Below are 17,170 nucleotides of genomic sequence, written 5' to 3'. Positions count from 1 at the left end.
TATATGCCCTTTCTCCAAGCGTTGAAGTATCACAAGAGTTGAAATAATAATCAAGTTTTTACTGGAGTGAATATTGTCTAATGTTTTTCCTATTTATGCAGCAATTGTTTTTTGTAACACAGAGCTTTGTAATGAAACTGATGAATGAAAGCGTAGAACAAAACAAATTTTAATTCCAACGCAGGTCAAAATGATAAGCCAGCATCCGCTCCGCCGACAACAGACGCGGACAAACACATGGGAAAAGGAAGAAGAACCAAAAGCAGGTAACACGAATCATTCCAACCGACTACATTTCATCATCGAAAGATAAAGGTCAATTTACAATGAAAACACAGAGATATGAAAACCCTCGAACTTCCACCCGCAGACAAGCCACGACAGAATCGGACAGAAACAGAAATAACGGCGTAGCCAAACATCCGCCAATATCTGTCCGTCCCGAAACAGTCACACCGTTACGCCAAAATGGAGACACAAAGAATATCCCCCCGAAAAGAGCTCCAACTATGCACAACATATCAAAGCAAACGCAAGTTTCCCGTTCAGGCTGGGTGTGTCCGCGCGCCTGGTTCCAACCCCGTTTCTTCCCCACGGTTGTCTGTCCCCACCAACTAATATGGCTGTCCGTTATTCCGAAGTGAAGGTTTCCACAGCGCAGAACAACTAAATCGTTAAAAATGAAAAAAACACTGTCGGCCAAGCAACACCCGCGTGCGCGCCCGCGATATAATCAAAATAATCTCCCTTTCTCTCGTTTTTGCGCTTCTTTTATAATTTCTGCACTTTCTCCCCACGGACCGCCGGATTATTCTTTCTGATCTCATCCGCACCCATCTGCTTGTAATCAAAGCTGCATTTGTGCATGTCGGAGTAGCGGTGCACGGGGCAGAAGGTCCCACCGCAGCGGCATTCGAAACCTGGAATAAAGACGCATTTCTCCATTATGGATTACCGGATTAAATGATTACGTACATTTCTCCGGATTAGGTGTATTTCTGAGCTACGTTTAAATCGACTTACAAAACCAATTTGTAAATCAATAAGTACTATCAAAGATGATTCCCGCACACTCGCGTACTAAATGTATTTTTAAAAGGAACAAAATTTTTAATACCAGAGTTGGATAAAATTTCACTTTACGTGGTTCGCGTGCTCGTCATCGACGGCTATCGATTTCCCAAAACATTTAACTGCTTACGCACAATCAGCCAAAAACGGCTGTTATTCTGCAAGCCACAGCTATATAATCGTCACCGACAACGATTATGGCAAGTGATGCAGGTGCTTGGAGAAATACACCATTACATGCGGTGTATTTCACAACTGCTTAAAAATGTTTCACATTACCACGCGTAAGAAAGCCTTACATAACCACACCAATATAACTGCTCTAAACGGCGTCCTTACGTAATATCCGATTAACACAATCCGATTAACACAAGTGTACACGATTGCTACTATGGGGGGAACTATCACTATCGGCGTAATCAAAAATCGATTGTCCATCAAATGCTCATTAAATATACGTCGAAAACCAGTGGAAAACCCGTAAATGTCTAACAGAAAATATTCATTCCAGTAAGTACCAAAAAGAAAATTTCGCAAAATCAATTTAAATGGTAAGTAATTTACTTCGTAACTTCATCATTGATGTTCCAAGAAACAACGCAAATTCCAGCACGATCAAAGGCGGGCTGGAACCCCCCTGCCAGGGATGTTTTGATGTTCCCGTGATACAACGCAAACTCCAAACACGATCAACACAACGTACCTGTCAATCCGACCTTCTTATTACATTCGGCACAACGGTTCTTCTTCTTGGCCGCTTCGCTCATGGGCGAGGTGGGGTCCGTGAAACTGCCCGGAAGGCTGGTGGAGGAGGGGGAATTTGAAAGGGCATAATCAGACGATAGGGAAGCGCCTGATCCGGATGCAGTGGCAATATGTGGTAGATTAATGCTACTGGAAGGATGAGGCTGCAACACACCAAACAACAGTTACTTACGGCATCACCGTTATGTATAAATTAATCAAGATCAAGTCAAGGAAGAAGCAACCCACGTCAGCAACCTTATCAAAAATATATATATACTCCGAACCCAAGTATTAGAACGTGATTTTTTTCGGCTAGTGACGTGTTGACGGCGCGCCAGCTTTCCGATCATATGTTTCACAGGTTCACAGCGGTGTTTACACAAACTAGCCGACCTTCCCTTAGAAGCGCCACGGCCATGCATACATCGGCCAGAGTAAGAGACCAATTCACATTCTGCCTGCATTACATTCACCTTCCGGATACATATTTAGTCATACGACTAATCGTGTGTGGGCCAAAGCAAAGCGCATCGATCCAGTGTGGGTGATTAGTGAGCACACTGCACCCATATTCCGCCAGCATTATCTCTTATTAACAAGTTCCGTTCAAACATCAACAAAAACATATCAAATCAGATGTCATTAAACAGCAATTTTTCCTGTTGACCAAACTGCTCACTGGAAAAAACACCTTTGTACCCATATTACCGCAATTACCACAATTACGGCTGAAGCGCAAGAAAGGGGAAACAATGTTAGGAAACAGTTAAGTACCTATTTGGCTGCTGAAAAGGAGAAAAAACCACTCCCAGAACGAACTACTTTTCACTTCTGACCCTGAGCAACGTCATCGCGCAGTAAACCTGTCAGCTCAAATTAAAACACCCCCAATTACGCAACTTCACTCGCTGATGAAAATAGTCACGGCGCCCTTCACCAGGCCGCACGCATTCCCACACACGATGCCCATTACCAAATCAAATCTATTTCCGTTATTCTTCTCGCATGTAAACACTAGCGCCGCACAACATAGCATAGAGACAGCACCTTACCAAATGAGCAGTGAGATGGGTTGGCACACTGGATGAGAAGGGGCTGGCCACACCACCGCCCCCCGCGATACCAATGGGCGATGTGGAGAGATCAAGGAACGAACTGTTGGTGGACGCGGTCCCGGATGAGGCCATGGAGGCCGGGGAGGGACTGCTGATGTTCACCGCCGGGGAGCTGCTGCTGGGTGGCGGCTGCATCTTGCGGTTCAGGGCATCCTTGTAGCATTTGGAGCACATGCCGTCCATGGAGGAACTGCCATAGAAACCGCATCCCGAACGACACAAGGTAGGCTGATTGGTGTTCGAATTGGTCTGCTGTTCCATTCTATAGATCGGATCGATCCGCTGAGGGCAAGGGGGAGAAAGACGCAGACAGAGAGAAAGAGAGGGTAGACCAGAGTCTGACGTCGACGGCGCCGAGTCCTCCACACACACTGACGAGACTAACACCCAATTGACCACAAATCGAAGTACGATGAAAGAAAAAACCTTCCAGGAATCACGTCCCTGTCAGTAGTTTTGCAGAAATCAGCCAAATAATCTGCAAAACACAAAAACAGTTTAACGATGGAACGCCTCCTTCTCGTGTAAACTTCGCAGCAATTACCAGAGTAATCTTCCAATAACTACCACGAAAAAAGACGCACGTCAGCAAAAACACCAGTCCCTTTCTTTAATCGTTTCCAAAGGGCCTGAACATAATCTTAACTTGACAAAAAATCACGCAGCAGCAATACGAAACCTGCTCTCAACTATTCTACTACTATTGTCAGATGTTTTCCATTTTCGGCTCAACACACACATGCCATACACAACACTACTGGGCTGTAAACTGAACTGCTCCACTGGCGAAAAGCGAACCGGTTTTCAGCCGCACAAGACACAACACGGTGATCGTGAAACGCACAAAACACACGCCTTTCCTGTACAGCAGCAGCTGGCTTGGCACCGACACTATCAGCGTACATCGAGCACTTTTAAAGGAAGTAAGCGTTTCAAAAGAAAGCTGACACACAAAGTGTACTCGTACGCGCCACCATCAGACGATGCCGTCCGCTGGCGTCATCATATGATCATGACTCGGTTGAATCAAGTTGTCTTCTACACTCGTATCATGAATCGCGATCTTTCTTTTGGCAAGCATTAAGAAAATTATTAATCAAACTAAATTACCACTGATGTAAATAGTCAATACATTATTCCCCGTGGTTCCAGAACTTATTGTCCGTTTTGTAAAATTTGAACACCTACTGTACGCAGTGACGCACTATATCTAACTCAACATTCAAAATTGGGAGCTGAAGGAAATCGATAATTATACAACCCAACAGATATCGAGAATTCTCTATCAGCGACATTTGCAAATTCTGAACTACCTCACTATCCGCCACTTTAAAATCTTTTGGAAAACTGTGCAAAAAGGCTAAAAAACTCGGCAAACAGGCTGATAAATACAGAAACACAACAAGATTATCAGCAATTTTAAATCCCATTAAGGTAATTGATTAAAAATTCCAAGTGCACCGCCCCTGCCATTATGACAAACGGATAGGCTGGTCGTCGAGAAATAGCCACCATACGCCAGCAGCACACAAAACAGGTCCGCAGCACTGACAATTGGGTATTAAAGGTCGATAAACGTGAAAACGGGTACCATCGGACTCCGAAGCAATCAATCGCACCCAGCATGAGCAAGCCGTCAGCAGGGGAAAGTAGTGAGCGCAAGCGCCCAGTATCACTTTTACACACTGGGAGGAAAAATCATCAAATTCCCAGATCAATGAACCTTGCATATAACAGCCACTAGTCTAGCCATATGTATTTATCACTCCGCTGAATTCCAATAATCCATTACTTTCAAAATTTGCACAGAAAACCACGATCTATCGAATACGTTTGAAACGGATTTTCTGATTGTTTTAACAAAGGAAAATTTCATATGCCTGATAATTGATGACTTAAAACTAACCTGCGGATTATATCAAGTTATCAACAATAATCATATTTCGCGTAGCACTACTATTATCTCGGCAAAAAAATGGAGTAGCAGATTATCAGACTATGCACTTAAAACCCGATTCGTAGACCATCGCTATGAATCACAAAGCTTTCAGATCGCTACTCACCCCAATCAAAACTTCCTTCTTTCAAGGGCAGTTAAAAATAAATATCGAACTGGATTAACTATCGCACACTCATGCCGAAATTTCCCGACTCACACACAAATCACAATTCTATTCCATACGTCGCACTGAAAACACTCCAAGAATCCGATTAATAGTTCCCTCGCTACCCGGGTAGTACGAAAATCAAAGCAAGCCTGTTAAGCACTCGGGCTCGAATAAAAATTCGAAACTAGATTAGAATGCTGCACACATGCCATGAAAAGTGTATGTAAACCGTACACGCCACGATGTCTATAAACGATTAGCGCTTTCGTTCGTCCGCCGTGTCTCTATCGAACAAATACGCAAACATGATCTGCGCGCAGAACAGTCGCGATAACACAGCACTGTTATTACGCTGGGCCTTTTACAGAACCAACCCAGATGGATCACAAGACAAAGTAGCAAGTCAAACGTGGACCACGCAGCCGCTGTGTGATGGCCATACCGCGACAGATGAGCCCCAGTTTTCCAATTAAATGTTCAGTCGTACGGCGTATCACCACAAATACAGGCACGTTCTGCAGTGCCACTGCTGACGCAGTGCGTTACAGTGCGTATGACTTCCGTTTCAGTCCTCATCAGAGGAAGCGTCTCGAAATGGACCAGTTTTACATCTGATCACGCAACTCGCTACACTCTTCGGCGTACTTGTCACATGTGCAAATGTATTTAAACTTGGTCGTTTACTTTTCAGCCAACTTTTCATTTAGGCCAACCTGATTACCAAGTTCAACCGTTTTCACATCCCACATCTTGCCAAAAAGTTTCTTCCACGTATTTACCTTGTGAAGAAACTTCGATACCGGCTCGAAAAAAAATTTAAAGAACAGCTGCATTACTTAACTGCAAGCAGACTAAAACAACGATAGACTTAATTGGTGACAGAAACCATAATTTAACTTTAGAATATTCCGTGATCAAGTCAGTAACCGCATTCCGAGAATAACCTGCATAATAACAGATTTAATATCGTTCAGAAATTGACCGTAATTCTATAGAACTATAGAAGTATTTTAAATTTTTTTTCCGACAAACTTGTAATACACGGTAAAGAAGACACTTCGAATTAAGTAATTAACCGATCAGCGACAATTTCCACGGAAAAGGAAATTAAAACCTGTACGACTACCAACTGGAATTTATTACAGAAACAAAAATTAGTAATGTTTGCCGTAAACCTATCAGTTTGATAAATACATTATACATCTTTCTCACAATTTTGCATTTAGAAAAAGTTACAACTTCACAGGGTGTACAAAAATTCGGATTTCCCTCCTGCCTCAAGAGTACGTAATGAGGTTGCACATTTTTCGAACCGTATTGAACCGCTACTCATGGTCAGTACAGGTCCGGTCCCGCACCACTCACTTTGACGGTGATTCTGCATAAAGTTTACCCGACAGGGAAACAAGCGGAAATGTGGTTCAATAACGGGTAAATCATATCTTATTATTTATAGCTCAAATTCAGTCTTCCCTGTAACGAACCCCCAAAAAATCGCTGAAAACCGGAAACGGCATGCTCTACTCAAAAAGCCTCCATCTCATTCTGCCAGCATTTCACACTCTACAGTTCTCTTTCGTTTAATTTTTGAACGAAAACGTGCCTCAACCGAGACAGAATTTACTTTTTGTCGCACGGACTGATGTAACTGACCAACTCATAAACTAGAGTCGAATACCCAAAGCGCAATATGTAATCAGTTATAACTAGCGAGCATTGGTTTACGCGGTTTACGTAATCACAAAAGACGTGCTGTAGTGGCTTGCCAACGCGTAAACGACAACGTTAGCACTTTTCAAGCAACATCTACAATCCTGGCACACGATTATGTACGTAACCAAATTACACACTAAATCTTAAGAAACCACAAAAACTCAACGATCACGAATCACTTTAAAGTTGAAACTTCTTCAGGAGATAAATACACCGAAGCAACTCACAAATTCCCTGTTATTTACTGTTATCGAACCAGAATTTCCAGATGCTGCGCTCGAAAACCCAAGCAAATGTTGTAGTCACAGTTCTTCTAAATTATTTACAAGATCAGCTATGCACTCATAAATACATCAGGATGTTTTCCTAAATTCCATGCAAAACCATCAAATTTCAGAACCCGGAAACCGGACAACTGCACGAAAACCTACTAAAGCAGATAGCTTTCACACTCACAGGTCGCAGACGCACTCTTACCGTTTTCTGCAAGTCAAGCCAATACGGAATTGGGGAATCCCAAAACCACCTGCAAACCGATGCACCGAAGAAATTATTATCCTTTCCTGAACAATAAAAGGAAAGCAAATTTTCGAATCATTGAAGGGATGCTTTATCGAGAAAAGTCACAAAGTGCAACGAGGAAAATGGCTGTTTAAAAGTTTGCAAAGTCACAGACTGAACACTGCTCTGATTTTGCGATTTGCGAAGGCACGATTTTCACGCTGTCGGCTGTAGTAAAGGAACACCCATAGGCTCTCACGTCGTGACTCACGTCAGTCGACCTGTATAGTATATTTAAACTGACCGGTAGTGAATCATCTGATGGACGTATTGTACTTGATGCGTGACGTATGCTGCCGGCTTGCTGCTCGATGACCGCACCATATAATTTGCCAAAATACGTGGATGCTTCAGGCTTGTGTTTTGTTTTTACGAATCTTGCTAACAATACGGTAATCAATAATAATCTAAGGAAATCAAAATGAAGAGCGCTATTGCCATAACTTCTGCATAGTCTAGTCAAACAACAAGCTGCGACAAAGGTTGTCGCAGAAAATTTTTAATTTGTAAATATTTGAAAATAATGATAAAACTTCTATTGCCTGCATTCAGATTCTTCTTGAAGTTGAATGTCTCCATAATTATGTATGCCTTATTGTGCATGGGTCATGCGGCTTCCGTGCGAGGTGCACCATCGGGAGAAAATAACAATTGCAAAAAAAGTTATTACAAATGTTTGTTCATGTTGGGTTAACACATAATGCAATTTCGTAAACTGGCATACTGTATTTTGTGTGGTTTTTCTGTTATGTGTTCAAATTGCAGGTCCTATGCGGATAAAAAGGTGCTCATATAAATTACTGATAGGCAGTTAGGCACTCAAACAATTTTTGTCGTTTCAAATAATCCAAAATTTAAATACATTCGTCAGTTATTAATATAAAACTGATGCGCAAGGCCCGGGAAAATTAAATACGGTGCTACATACGCAGTGTCATTACGCAATAATTACAACGTACAAAGTTAAATAAGAAAACTTTTGTAAAAATTTCGTAATACATTTCTATGGTTCACGTTCAATTATCCTAGAAATGTTAACAATCCCTCCAATAGATGCATTGCGAGGTGCGAACGGCTCCAAAAAGCGGGCGCTTCCGGCGGAGGACGGTTGGTCAGGTTCAACTAAACGGCTCCTACAAAACGCAGAAAGCATAAAAATAAATACAGTGTGACAGTACTACTATACGTAGGATAAATAGTATAATGTGGCTTGGATAGTTTATTAGCGTACAACGTTTTAATGAAAATGTACATGTTTGCAGTTTGTTGTTAATTATGTTAGAATTCGGGTACAATTGTATAATTTTACTTTTGCGCCCAATTGCAAGCATAAATTACAAGTTATACTCTATACACGCATCCGCAAAGATAAACATTGCATGGCAGCGGAGTAATTAGCCAACAACAGAAATTCAGTTGACTACTTTGTTTTAACGGTGTGTACCGGTACGGCGGTACCTAACAGAATTCAAGTAACCATGTTCATGTAACCGGAAATCATGATTAATTTTTTTATGGAAGTGGTTACAGCTTACGGCTTACCCGCATTCTTGATAGATAACTGTGACCGTTATAATCGAAGAAAGTCCGGTTGCGTCGGTAGCTTGCACAGAGAAAACGGATTTTTCGTTGGCATTGAACGGACTACGAAATTAAAAGTGGATAACAATCTGAAACTACTATTTTTACTTCGAAGTAGCAAGAAACCTGTTGTTAATGAAAAAATTACCGGTTCATATTAATAAATTAGGGCATTACCGGAAGGATTTTATAGTGCCAGTGCCGGCATCTACGACGTAGTCGAGCGCTGACGGTGAGCTGCTAACGAGACTGTAGAAAATTTTATCTCCATCGGCATCCGTCGCTCCTACGCGTCCAGAAAAATCCGGTGCGCAGACGGAGAACTCAGGCTTTTTTACAGCAAACTGGGGAGGTGAACCTTCAGCCTGTTATGCATGTCTGTGATACAGATACGTCGCCGGTCGGCAAGACAGCAGTTTATTATAAGACATAACCACATGTTTGGCTTACCAGTGCACAGAAAGAATTTTCCACAAGGCACATGATAACACACCATACCACGCTGTAAGACTGTTGTTGCATTGTTGTTATGATCAAACTAATGGTAAATCGATAACAACCAATAATGAAGATATATAGGTATTTTCCTTGTAAATTAGATTGTAAATAAAAACAAACGTTCAGTATCACCTACAACGTATCTTCACAAAATTTCTTGTTAAAGAAAAAGGTTAATACTGTACGCGTATTGGGTTCTTAATGGATGCGGATCTAAGTGGCCGCAACGATATAGTGCAATAATTTTACGAACTTCCGGTGAATTTTGTTGCTTAGCCGGTAACGAGCGGTACAGTGATTGCTGACCTCCGTTCGCCCGTTCAGTTTTGCTCGATTGCGCAAATAGAAAATCGATCGGACACCGGTCAGGTGTACGGTTACCATGAACGTACTTAGAAACAGTGTTTTGTGGTGTACATACTCCTGCTGCGAGAAAAAAAACGGTTAGTAAAATTAACCAAAAGGTGAACACACCAAACAGTTTTATATCGGTTTATATCACAATTTTTTCAGGTAAAGGTTTTTGCGCCAGGAACAATTTCTGCCGCAATTGGTAAACATGAAATCTTAATAGAAATCATATCATCAAAAATTTTGATGCAAAAAATGCGAGAATTAACAAAGCAACGTGATATATGCCGCCGCCGCTTAACAGTCGTACAGCTCCATCGTGATCGTCTTCCGCTTCCCGATCGGAAGAAGAGACGGTCACTGCTCCCGTCAGCATGGCTAATAATTTGCGGTACTTCTTCTTATCACAGTTTTGATATCCGAGAAACGAGAACTGGTCCAGATCGATCAGATTGGTAAATGCCCGCATGACGCTAAGGGCTTTGGGTGCCCTGAAATGGACGTCCACCACCACGCAAGAGTCCTGGTACATGCGTTTGACATTGCCGAAATCAATCTGCACGTTCCATTGGGACAGATTGGACACTCGCACCACGTGCTCTTCAAATCCCACGCTATAATGCAAAGGTCACGTTACAACGTTACACGTTACAATAAACGCAGTACAGATTTAACTTATAGATGGCTTAACTGCTAAATTGTAATTGTTATGTATGATTAAGCGTAATTGTTCGCGATTTATAAATATGACTCATTTAGTTACGTTTTTTAGTATTTTGCTCCGAAGTTACTTACATGTCAAAAATGCCGGCATGCTGCAGATTAATTGTCACTTGTGCGTGTTCTTCCTCCAGAATATTTGCACACGCCAACCGAATTTCCCTTTGATCGCCTTCTCTTGTATCGAAAACCACAATTGACCGTCCGATAAGGGAAATGTTTCCTTGCAGTTGCAAGATATCGTCGGTGAAGACTTGGCGTTCGTCGAAAGAAATGCGAACTTTTCCTAAACGGCGCGTCACGTCCCCATATGAGCACCGTGTTGGATTACCGGCCCAACACTCATCACGGTACTCTTGCCCTTCCACAAAGGTGTTAAAGTAATTATCGGTCTACAAAAACACGAAGAAATTTATAAATTCAATATATGTACACAGTTTTAGTTATCAGAATAATTATTTAGTAAGAAAGTTACAGAAAATAACAAAGGGCACTCGCGCCTATTCTTTTACTTTAGGATTTTATCTGATATTAAAATACGAAATATCTATATATTTGTATGTACTAAACAGGCAGACACATTACGTATGCATGCATTAAAAATACAGTACAGTGAGTAATTTATGTATTGAGCCCGCAGAAAATTGGGTGAAGCAAGTCTACACGCATACCAAGCCCGCGGTGATGCAGCGGAAATCTTCGTAAATAATTGCGGCATCCGTAGCAACCGGCAACTGGCACACTGACCATCGGTACTCGGAAGTTGGTCTCAGGTAGTCGATGGTGTTATTGACCATATGCGCCAGACGGGACTGAATGGTCAACGGTGATGTACTTCCGTCGGCGTATACTACCTGGAACTGTACAAAAATCCACGTTAATTTTCACTTAAGTTTATTAATCGAAATGGCCTGCAGAAACCGTGAGACAAGTTTTTTTGTCGCTTATTTATGGCGGAAAGGTTCATTTAAAACAAGACTTCTTTAATAAATGTAAAAGTCGAAAATTAAATATGCGAACAACAATGTGCAAAGTCAACGCCTGCTGCGTATTTCCACATAGAAAATTTAATCTTTCTGATTTTCCTACCATACGCATGTAGCCCCACAAGAAAGGTCCAGGAAATTCGGCAATAGCGTGTACGATTTTGATTTTGATATCCTGCTCGTCAATATCGTGGACGATATCCGCACAGGCTAAACTGCGGCTCTCCAGGCTCTGTCTTACTCCCACAGAGCGGCCCACAACACTGTTCAGACCGGCCAACGGAAGATTCTCATCGAAAGCTTGCCGGTCATAAGAGCTTAATCCAGACAGAGATCCGTATTTACCGCTGTATACAACAGGAGACAACGAAATTGTAAAAGTGTACAAAGTCCGCACACTGCGTTTTTCTTTTGTATATGTATTACCTAAGGTCACCAACGGCATATAAATCGTCTGTTGACACTTCAGCCGACAATGATGTGTTCTGCGACGGTGCGTTTGACGTATTCAAAGGATTATAGTCCTCTGAAAATATTAGTTTAGTTAGTGTTACAACTTTAAAATAAAATACGAAAAATTTTTTCCAGATTGTGAACACATGGATGCTGCACTCGTACATTGCTAAAATTAGAGATATAAAAGTTTCGAACATGCGCGTAATGCCACGGCACAACTGTATCTTATAATTATTGCAATATTGTCTGCGGTGTCAAAGGTCAAGAGTGACCCTGTACTAAATGCACTACACAGGATATTCGTATATCCTGTGTATACAGTATAATCGTATAAAGTTTTCGTACTTCCAAGGGATTCTTCAGTGCAGGGAATAACCAAGTCGTTCTCCACCGGACCCACATGAACCGTCAGGGATGTCGCGGCGCGGTCTAGCTCTTGCAGTCTAATAATCACTTCCGTGTCTTGGAAGCTAGTAGGCTGTGATGCGGTGATGTAACCTTTGATGTTGGTTTTACCTACCCAGGTCTTTGCCGTCGCTTTCACTGGATAAACCTGCAATCATCAGATCGAATTTTTCTCATGACAAACCGTTTCAACAGTGCAAATCAAAATATATGTTAAAAGATTAAACCAATTTCCCCTACAACAGCATTTTGTAACTTTTCTTCTACATGTACAATACTACGGATCCGACACTTAGTTTACATTTTTGGTGTACCTTCTGGATGTTGCCACAGGCTAGCCGATCAGTTCCCTGTTCTTTAGTGTAAATTACAATTGACCGGCCCACAACACTCATGGGCCCGGTGAGCGGCAAGAAGGAATCCGTAAACAGAAAGCGCCCGTTTCCAATGGAACCCTTTAGGGCCACCACCAGATTTTGCAGTTTTAAAGAAAGGTCACCCAAGCGGCAGCGCAGTGGCCGGGATGGAAGGCACTCCGTTGCGTAGTTTTTTCGTATATCCATATCCAAAGGATTGTACACATCCAGCGCGTTAATGCACCGGTCATCAAAGGAAAACGCATCCCGCTCTACAATGCCGGAATGGACACGCCACGGATGGTTGCTGGTGAAGTTCGGCGGTACACCGTTTGTGTAAAACAGGTTGCCGAATATGGTAGTCTCACTTCTCCAATCGTCCGCAGCCTGACGCAAAAATATTTCCCCACCTAAAACCGAAGCCGAACAAAACTCGACATTCATATAAAACCTGAACGCAAAGACAGAAGAACTCGTCATTTCTGAAATATGTACGCATTTATAAATATGTACATATAAATATAATACAAGTTACACAAAACATACAGACTAACAATATTGTATACACTAACAATTGTACAGTATATACTACGACTTCGCTCGCAGATTGGTCAAACCTACTGTACGAGTCAGTACATTGATCACCAGCCCCTCATGCGGCGTGTTACATGTTCTGTTATCCGATATCGTGTGTTGCACTTACACTTTTAATTTTTATAATTGCATTTCAAGTGATAATGAATAAACCGAAAGTCCGACGTAAGGTAGAAATAAGCGATATGCCGAGGTTTCTATGAACTGAGTATGAAGTTTGTTCGATTGGTGATCATGCTGGTTATTACTGGTTATACAAGTAATGGTAACTAGAACGGTGACTATCATAGCGTATACTGTGTCTTGGCAAAGAGAAAAAAAGTTGAATACGTGAAAGGGATAGAAACGAACTTTTTAAAACCTCATTGATATTGAAAAATCATAATACGTGGGCGATCAAAGTACTGTCCCGTATAGTAGGTTTGACCAATCTACGAGCGAAGTCGTAGTACGAACAATACTGAATTATTGTGAATAAAAGTATAGACAAACATTTTCGCTTTTTGACATCAATTTATGAATGCAAAATTAACAATACTACAAACTACACTTTATAATATCTGGGCGATCAAGTTTCAACAAACATTTAATCGCACAATACTGTAATACAGAGTTGATATATGTACATGTATCTGAGTTGTTATTGTTAGCTGATAATCACCCGTTTCTGTTATAACGGCAAACGGTGGTGTTTAAGTTATTCTCCCTTACCGACAGTATAAAAGAAGCGTACTCTCGCTGTTACAGTTTCCCCTCGCGACCACACACTGCTGCACATCCATCTGGATCCGTTAACGCTGTTATTGTAAATGACCAATGTCCTGCCAATGATACTCAGTGATCCAAACAATGGTAAATTCTCGTCAACGTATGCCGCATCATAACTGTCAACACCGCTGAGATTGCCGTGCCGTCCGCTTAGGTCACCCACTGGCCACTGGTCCACGGTACTGACGTTGACGGTCAAACCGAGATTGTATGCAGCTCTAAAGGGGTCGTAGAGATTGCCAATGTGAGCTGCAACACAGAGATCTTCGTTGCGCTTGATGCGCTGCCGGCGGGGAAATTGGTGGAGCTGGTAGGAGTTGGCGCGGGAAGCCAAGCCGGTTAAATTTATATACACTTCCGTTGGATCCAGCGGGGACACTTGCACAAATTTCAGCAAACCTGTAGAGTTGCACAAAGGCAGTCGGTTCATCGTGTTCATGCACAATCATGCGGACGAATCGGTAATGTACAAAATAAAAATATAAGCATATTTTAGTCTTACGTGCGAAATCACGAACTGCAGGGAGTGTATACTGACTATACTCCATACAATCGGACCGTTGGAAAAAAACGTTAACTTTTGCTTACGTAGTTCCAAATACACTGCAGTTCTGCAGTATTAATAATGGTATTTCGGCATATACTGGATGTCATGTGTCTAATGTGTAACTCCACGGAACACTTAAAATACGATAATATGGTTTCCAGTATTATTTTCTGTTTAATAACTGGCTGTTTAATACGTTGTATTAAGCACGGCAATTCTAGTCTAAAGATAAGAACGGAAAAATGTTAAATTCTGTAACAGAAACTACTTTTCTTGAAACTGTCATTATAAAATAAAAAAAAATCTGTTTAAAACGTTTCGTCAACACGTAATGATAATAGTTAAGACTGATAAGATGAGCTGCACGAGTGATATATACGTACCTCTATCGAAATTGTTTGAAAACAAAGTATTGCATCTTAAAAGTAACCCTGCGAAATTAGTATATCGATACCGGTAGAAGTGTTAGCACGTTTTGAGTATGAAAAAATGGTAACTGGCTAGAGTTGTACTGACCTTTAACACCATCCTGACTGAAGGATGCCTCGGCTACCTTGGGCGGCAGCATCCGAATTTCCCCACACGCCACACTAACCAGCGGATTCAACGGAGAGAATACCGCCACATAAATCCGTCTGCCGGCCGTCGTCCCGGACGGGGAGAATTGCGTGTCCGTGTAAAAGGCCTTCTGCGGTGCACCCACCCACCCGATCAACAATCCGCCAAACTTCTGCTCGTAATTCCCAATTTTACAAGACTGCGGCGCGTCCCGGCTACAACCGGCCTCATCCCGGAAATCCGGGTCATACAGCACGCGCATATTGCGACAGGAAACTTCATCCTCGGGGCGGCTGCGATCCAACGGTCCCGTGGTCATCAGCAGCCACTTATAGGTGACATTCTTGGCCATCCCATCCGGGATGAGTTTGTAAAGGTCAACGAAGATGGTGGTATGGATGGTGGCCGCCGCGTACTGCCGGAAGTACACATCGCCGGCAATGGAGCCCCGGATGCGGGCGATAGCCAGTCGACTGGTGAAAGGCTGTGTGGTGGTGATGGTGGCGCAGGCGCGTTTACCTTTGGTGCTGATGACGAGGATGGAGCGGCCGAGGATGCTTTGGTGGGAGTGGAGAGGGACGTCCACCGCGGGGAGGCGGCCGGAGAGTGTAGAGTTCAGACGGAGCGGCCCGATCTGGAAGGTCCGACTGTGCAATCTGAAAATAGAAGGATTTATGCAAGCCTGCTTTATATACACCTCTAGAAGTACAGATTACTAAGTGTTGTTGTATAAATACTTTTATAAATATATACTTTGCAAAGTACTGGTATTTTAGTGGCTCTCTCACGGTAAGTAAATTATTAATCCTTTCATTGAAGTTTGGTGCTCTGATTGAAGTGGTGAAATTGTAGTGCGATGGCGCCTTATCATCATATTCAATCAACTTTATTCAGTGTAAACTGCGATAAAAATAAAGCTTGAGACAAAAACGAATAAATATGCTTGCTTTTATTTCTTGCCTCTAGGTTTCTCTTGCTTACAGTTTTTCTAGCGCCTTTATAATACTGAGTGGGTTTTATCCACTTTTTGTGTTATCGGCGTGCTTGCGCCACCTGTTGCTTACTGTTTGCCCAGCGCCTCGTCGGAGCACTGATCGCCTGTCATCCCGAAGATAACCGGAAACTCCCGGATGGTAATAAACAGTTCATCTTTGGAGGAAGGCCGTGAGGATGTGGCAGCCCATTGCGGATTTTCCAAAAAGTACTCTACGGAAATCGTCGTCGCGGATCCCGATCGTGATTCAGTAGCGTCGCTCGGTGCAACATTCGTCGTCTCCGTAAAGGTCACGAGTGCCCCTTATCCCGCGAGTATTGAAGGAAGCCTGCAGAACATATGCAGCGGATAAATCCGACGAGTTGGCTGCTATGGCGTCAGCAACCAGAGACTGAAATGATAACGCAAGTATACAGAGTGAACAGATTATCTGCATGGCTTCCGACCGAATGCTTCGAATTCCGCAACAATTCTTCCGATGTGGTCACGTATGGCATTATGTGTAGTTCAGCATCTCCGAGATTTTCACATGAACAGATGAATTAAACAAAGAGCCTTTCCTTAAAAGACAAAATACACACGCGGAAGATCGAGGAAACATCCAAAAACTAATCTTCACAGTTAATGTTTTCGATAGTAAAAGAAGGGCGTGATACTTCGAGCCATTGTACCTGCGAAATCGAAAATATTAGTATTTCCAAGTTAACAGAAACTGATGATATGAATGAACCACTGAAATAAAAGCCAAGAGATCCTACTCTAGAACTACAATATGTGGAGGATCAATAAATGGAAATACTAGGTCATTCTATGGCGTAACACTTCAAATTTTGTTCACATGTTCTTTGCGAGACTAGTGGCAGCGGTAGAGCGTAGTAACTGCATCGCAATGGTTGAAACCGGTTCCGAACGTTGGACAGAAAATTCTACTGCGTACGAAGAACAGAGTCTGTAGCTCTGTGATTTTTTCGAATAAGTAATTTTGGTGCTGTTTTGAACTGAACGCAGTATTACGCAACGCACCGGTAATTAGTTCACGCC

At 42.3% G+C, this 17,170-nt stretch overlaps 3 protein-coding genes across 8 annotated transcripts; all 3 read right to left on the bottom strand.

Annotated features, from left to right (window-relative positions):
- Window positions 1-153: 153 nt before the first annotated feature.
- LOC129587726 (uncharacterized) lies at window positions 154-7,441 on the bottom strand. Of its 6 annotated transcripts, none has more exons than XM_055481599.1 (4): window positions 7,232-7,441; window positions 2,871-3,411; window positions 1,775-1,979; window positions 154-920 (listed from the first exon to the last, which is right to left on the bottom strand). In XM_055481599.1, exons 2-4 carry the CDS (start codon window positions 3,192-3,194, stop codon window positions 772-774), a joined length of 678 nt encoding a protein of 225 aa, XP_055337574.1. In that variant the 5' UTR covers window positions 3,195-3,411; window positions 7,232-7,441; the 3' UTR covers window positions 154-771. The 6 variants fall into 6 exon arrangements, with proteins under 6 accessions (XP_055337574.1, XP_055337573.1, XP_055337578.1 ...); XM_055481598.1 differs by lacking the exon at window positions 7,232-7,441 and adding an exon at window positions 4,997-5,601; XM_055481603.1 differs by lacking the exon at window positions 7,232-7,441 and adding an exon at window positions 4,840-4,930.
- A 797-nt stretch (window positions 7,442-8,238) lies between these two features.
- Window positions 8,239-9,560, bottom strand: LOC129587856 (uncharacterized). The gene is made up of 4 exons (XM_055481796.1): window positions 9,347-9,560; window positions 9,074-9,261; window positions 8,858-8,959; window positions 8,239-8,448 (listed from the first exon to the last, which is right to left on the bottom strand). The coding sequence occupies exons 1-4, from the start codon at window positions 9,416-9,418 to the stop codon at window positions 8,319-8,321; spliced, it is 492 nt and encodes a 163-aa protein (XP_055337771.1). The 5' UTR covers window positions 9,419-9,560; the 3' UTR covers window positions 8,239-8,318.
- A 328-nt stretch (window positions 9,561-9,888) lies between these two features.
- On the bottom strand, window positions 9,889-16,795 carry LOC129587863 (uncharacterized). The gene is made up of 11 exons (XM_055481805.1): window positions 16,786-16,795; window positions 16,200-16,431; window positions 15,094-15,791; window positions 13,974-14,429; window positions 12,627-13,078; window positions 12,253-12,460; window positions 11,878-11,977; window positions 11,555-11,798; window positions 11,137-11,325; window positions 10,541-10,857; window positions 9,889-10,359 (listed from the first exon to the last, which is right to left on the bottom strand). The coding sequence occupies exons 1-11, from the start codon at window positions 16,793-16,795 to the stop codon at window positions 9,972-9,974; spliced, it is 3,294 nt and encodes a 1,097-aa protein (XP_055337780.1). The 3' UTR covers window positions 9,889-9,971.
- Window positions 16,796-17,170: the final 375 nt, after the last annotated feature.

This window comes from Paramacrobiotus metropolitanus, unplaced genomic scaffold, assembly GCF_019649055.1.
Source record: "Paramacrobiotus metropolitanus isolate TYO unplaced genomic scaffold, Prichtersi_v1.0 Parri_scaffold0000026, whole genome shotgun sequence".
Taxonomy (NCBI): Eukaryota; Metazoa; Tardigrada; class Eutardigrada; order Parachela; family Macrobiotidae; genus Paramacrobiotus; species Paramacrobiotus metropolitanus.
The sequence above is the reverse complement of the archived record's forward strand: the minus strand, read 5'-3'. Positions and strand labels throughout refer to the sequence as shown.

Coding starts and splice junctions, on each gene's coding strand:
- LOC129587726 (XM_055481599.1), bottom strand. CDS start 3,194: ATGGAACAGCAGACCAATTCGAACACCAATCAGCCTACCTTGTGTCGT. Junction 1,980..2,870: donor CCCATCTCACTGCTCATTTG/GTAAGGTGCTGT, acceptor GGTGTGTTGCAG/CCTCATCCTTCCAGTAGCAT. Junction 921..1,774: donor TAAGAAGGTCGGATTGACAG/GTACGTTGTGTT, acceptor TCTTTATTCCAG/GTTTCGAATGCCGCTGCGGT.
- LOC129587856 (XM_055481796.1), bottom strand. CDS start 9,418: ATGCAACAACAGTCTTACAGCGTGGTATGGTGTGTTATCATGTGCCTT. Junction 9,262..9,346: donor AAAATTCTTTCTGTGCACTG/GTAAGCCAAACA, acceptor CATGCATAACAG/GCTGAAGGTTCACCTCCCCA. Junction 8,960..9,073: donor GGCACTATAAAATCCTTCCG/GTAATGCCCTAA, acceptor TTAATTTCGTAG/TCCGTTCAATGCCAACGAAA.
- LOC129587863 (XM_055481805.1), bottom strand. Junction 11,326..11,554: donor TGTGGGGCTACATGCGTATG/GTAGGAAAATCA, acceptor ATTTTTGTACAG/TTCCAGGTAGTATACGCCGA. Junction 10,360..10,540: donor CATGCCGGCATTTTTGACAT/GTAAGTAACTTC, acceptor TTTGCATTATAG/CGTGGGATTTGAAGAGCACG.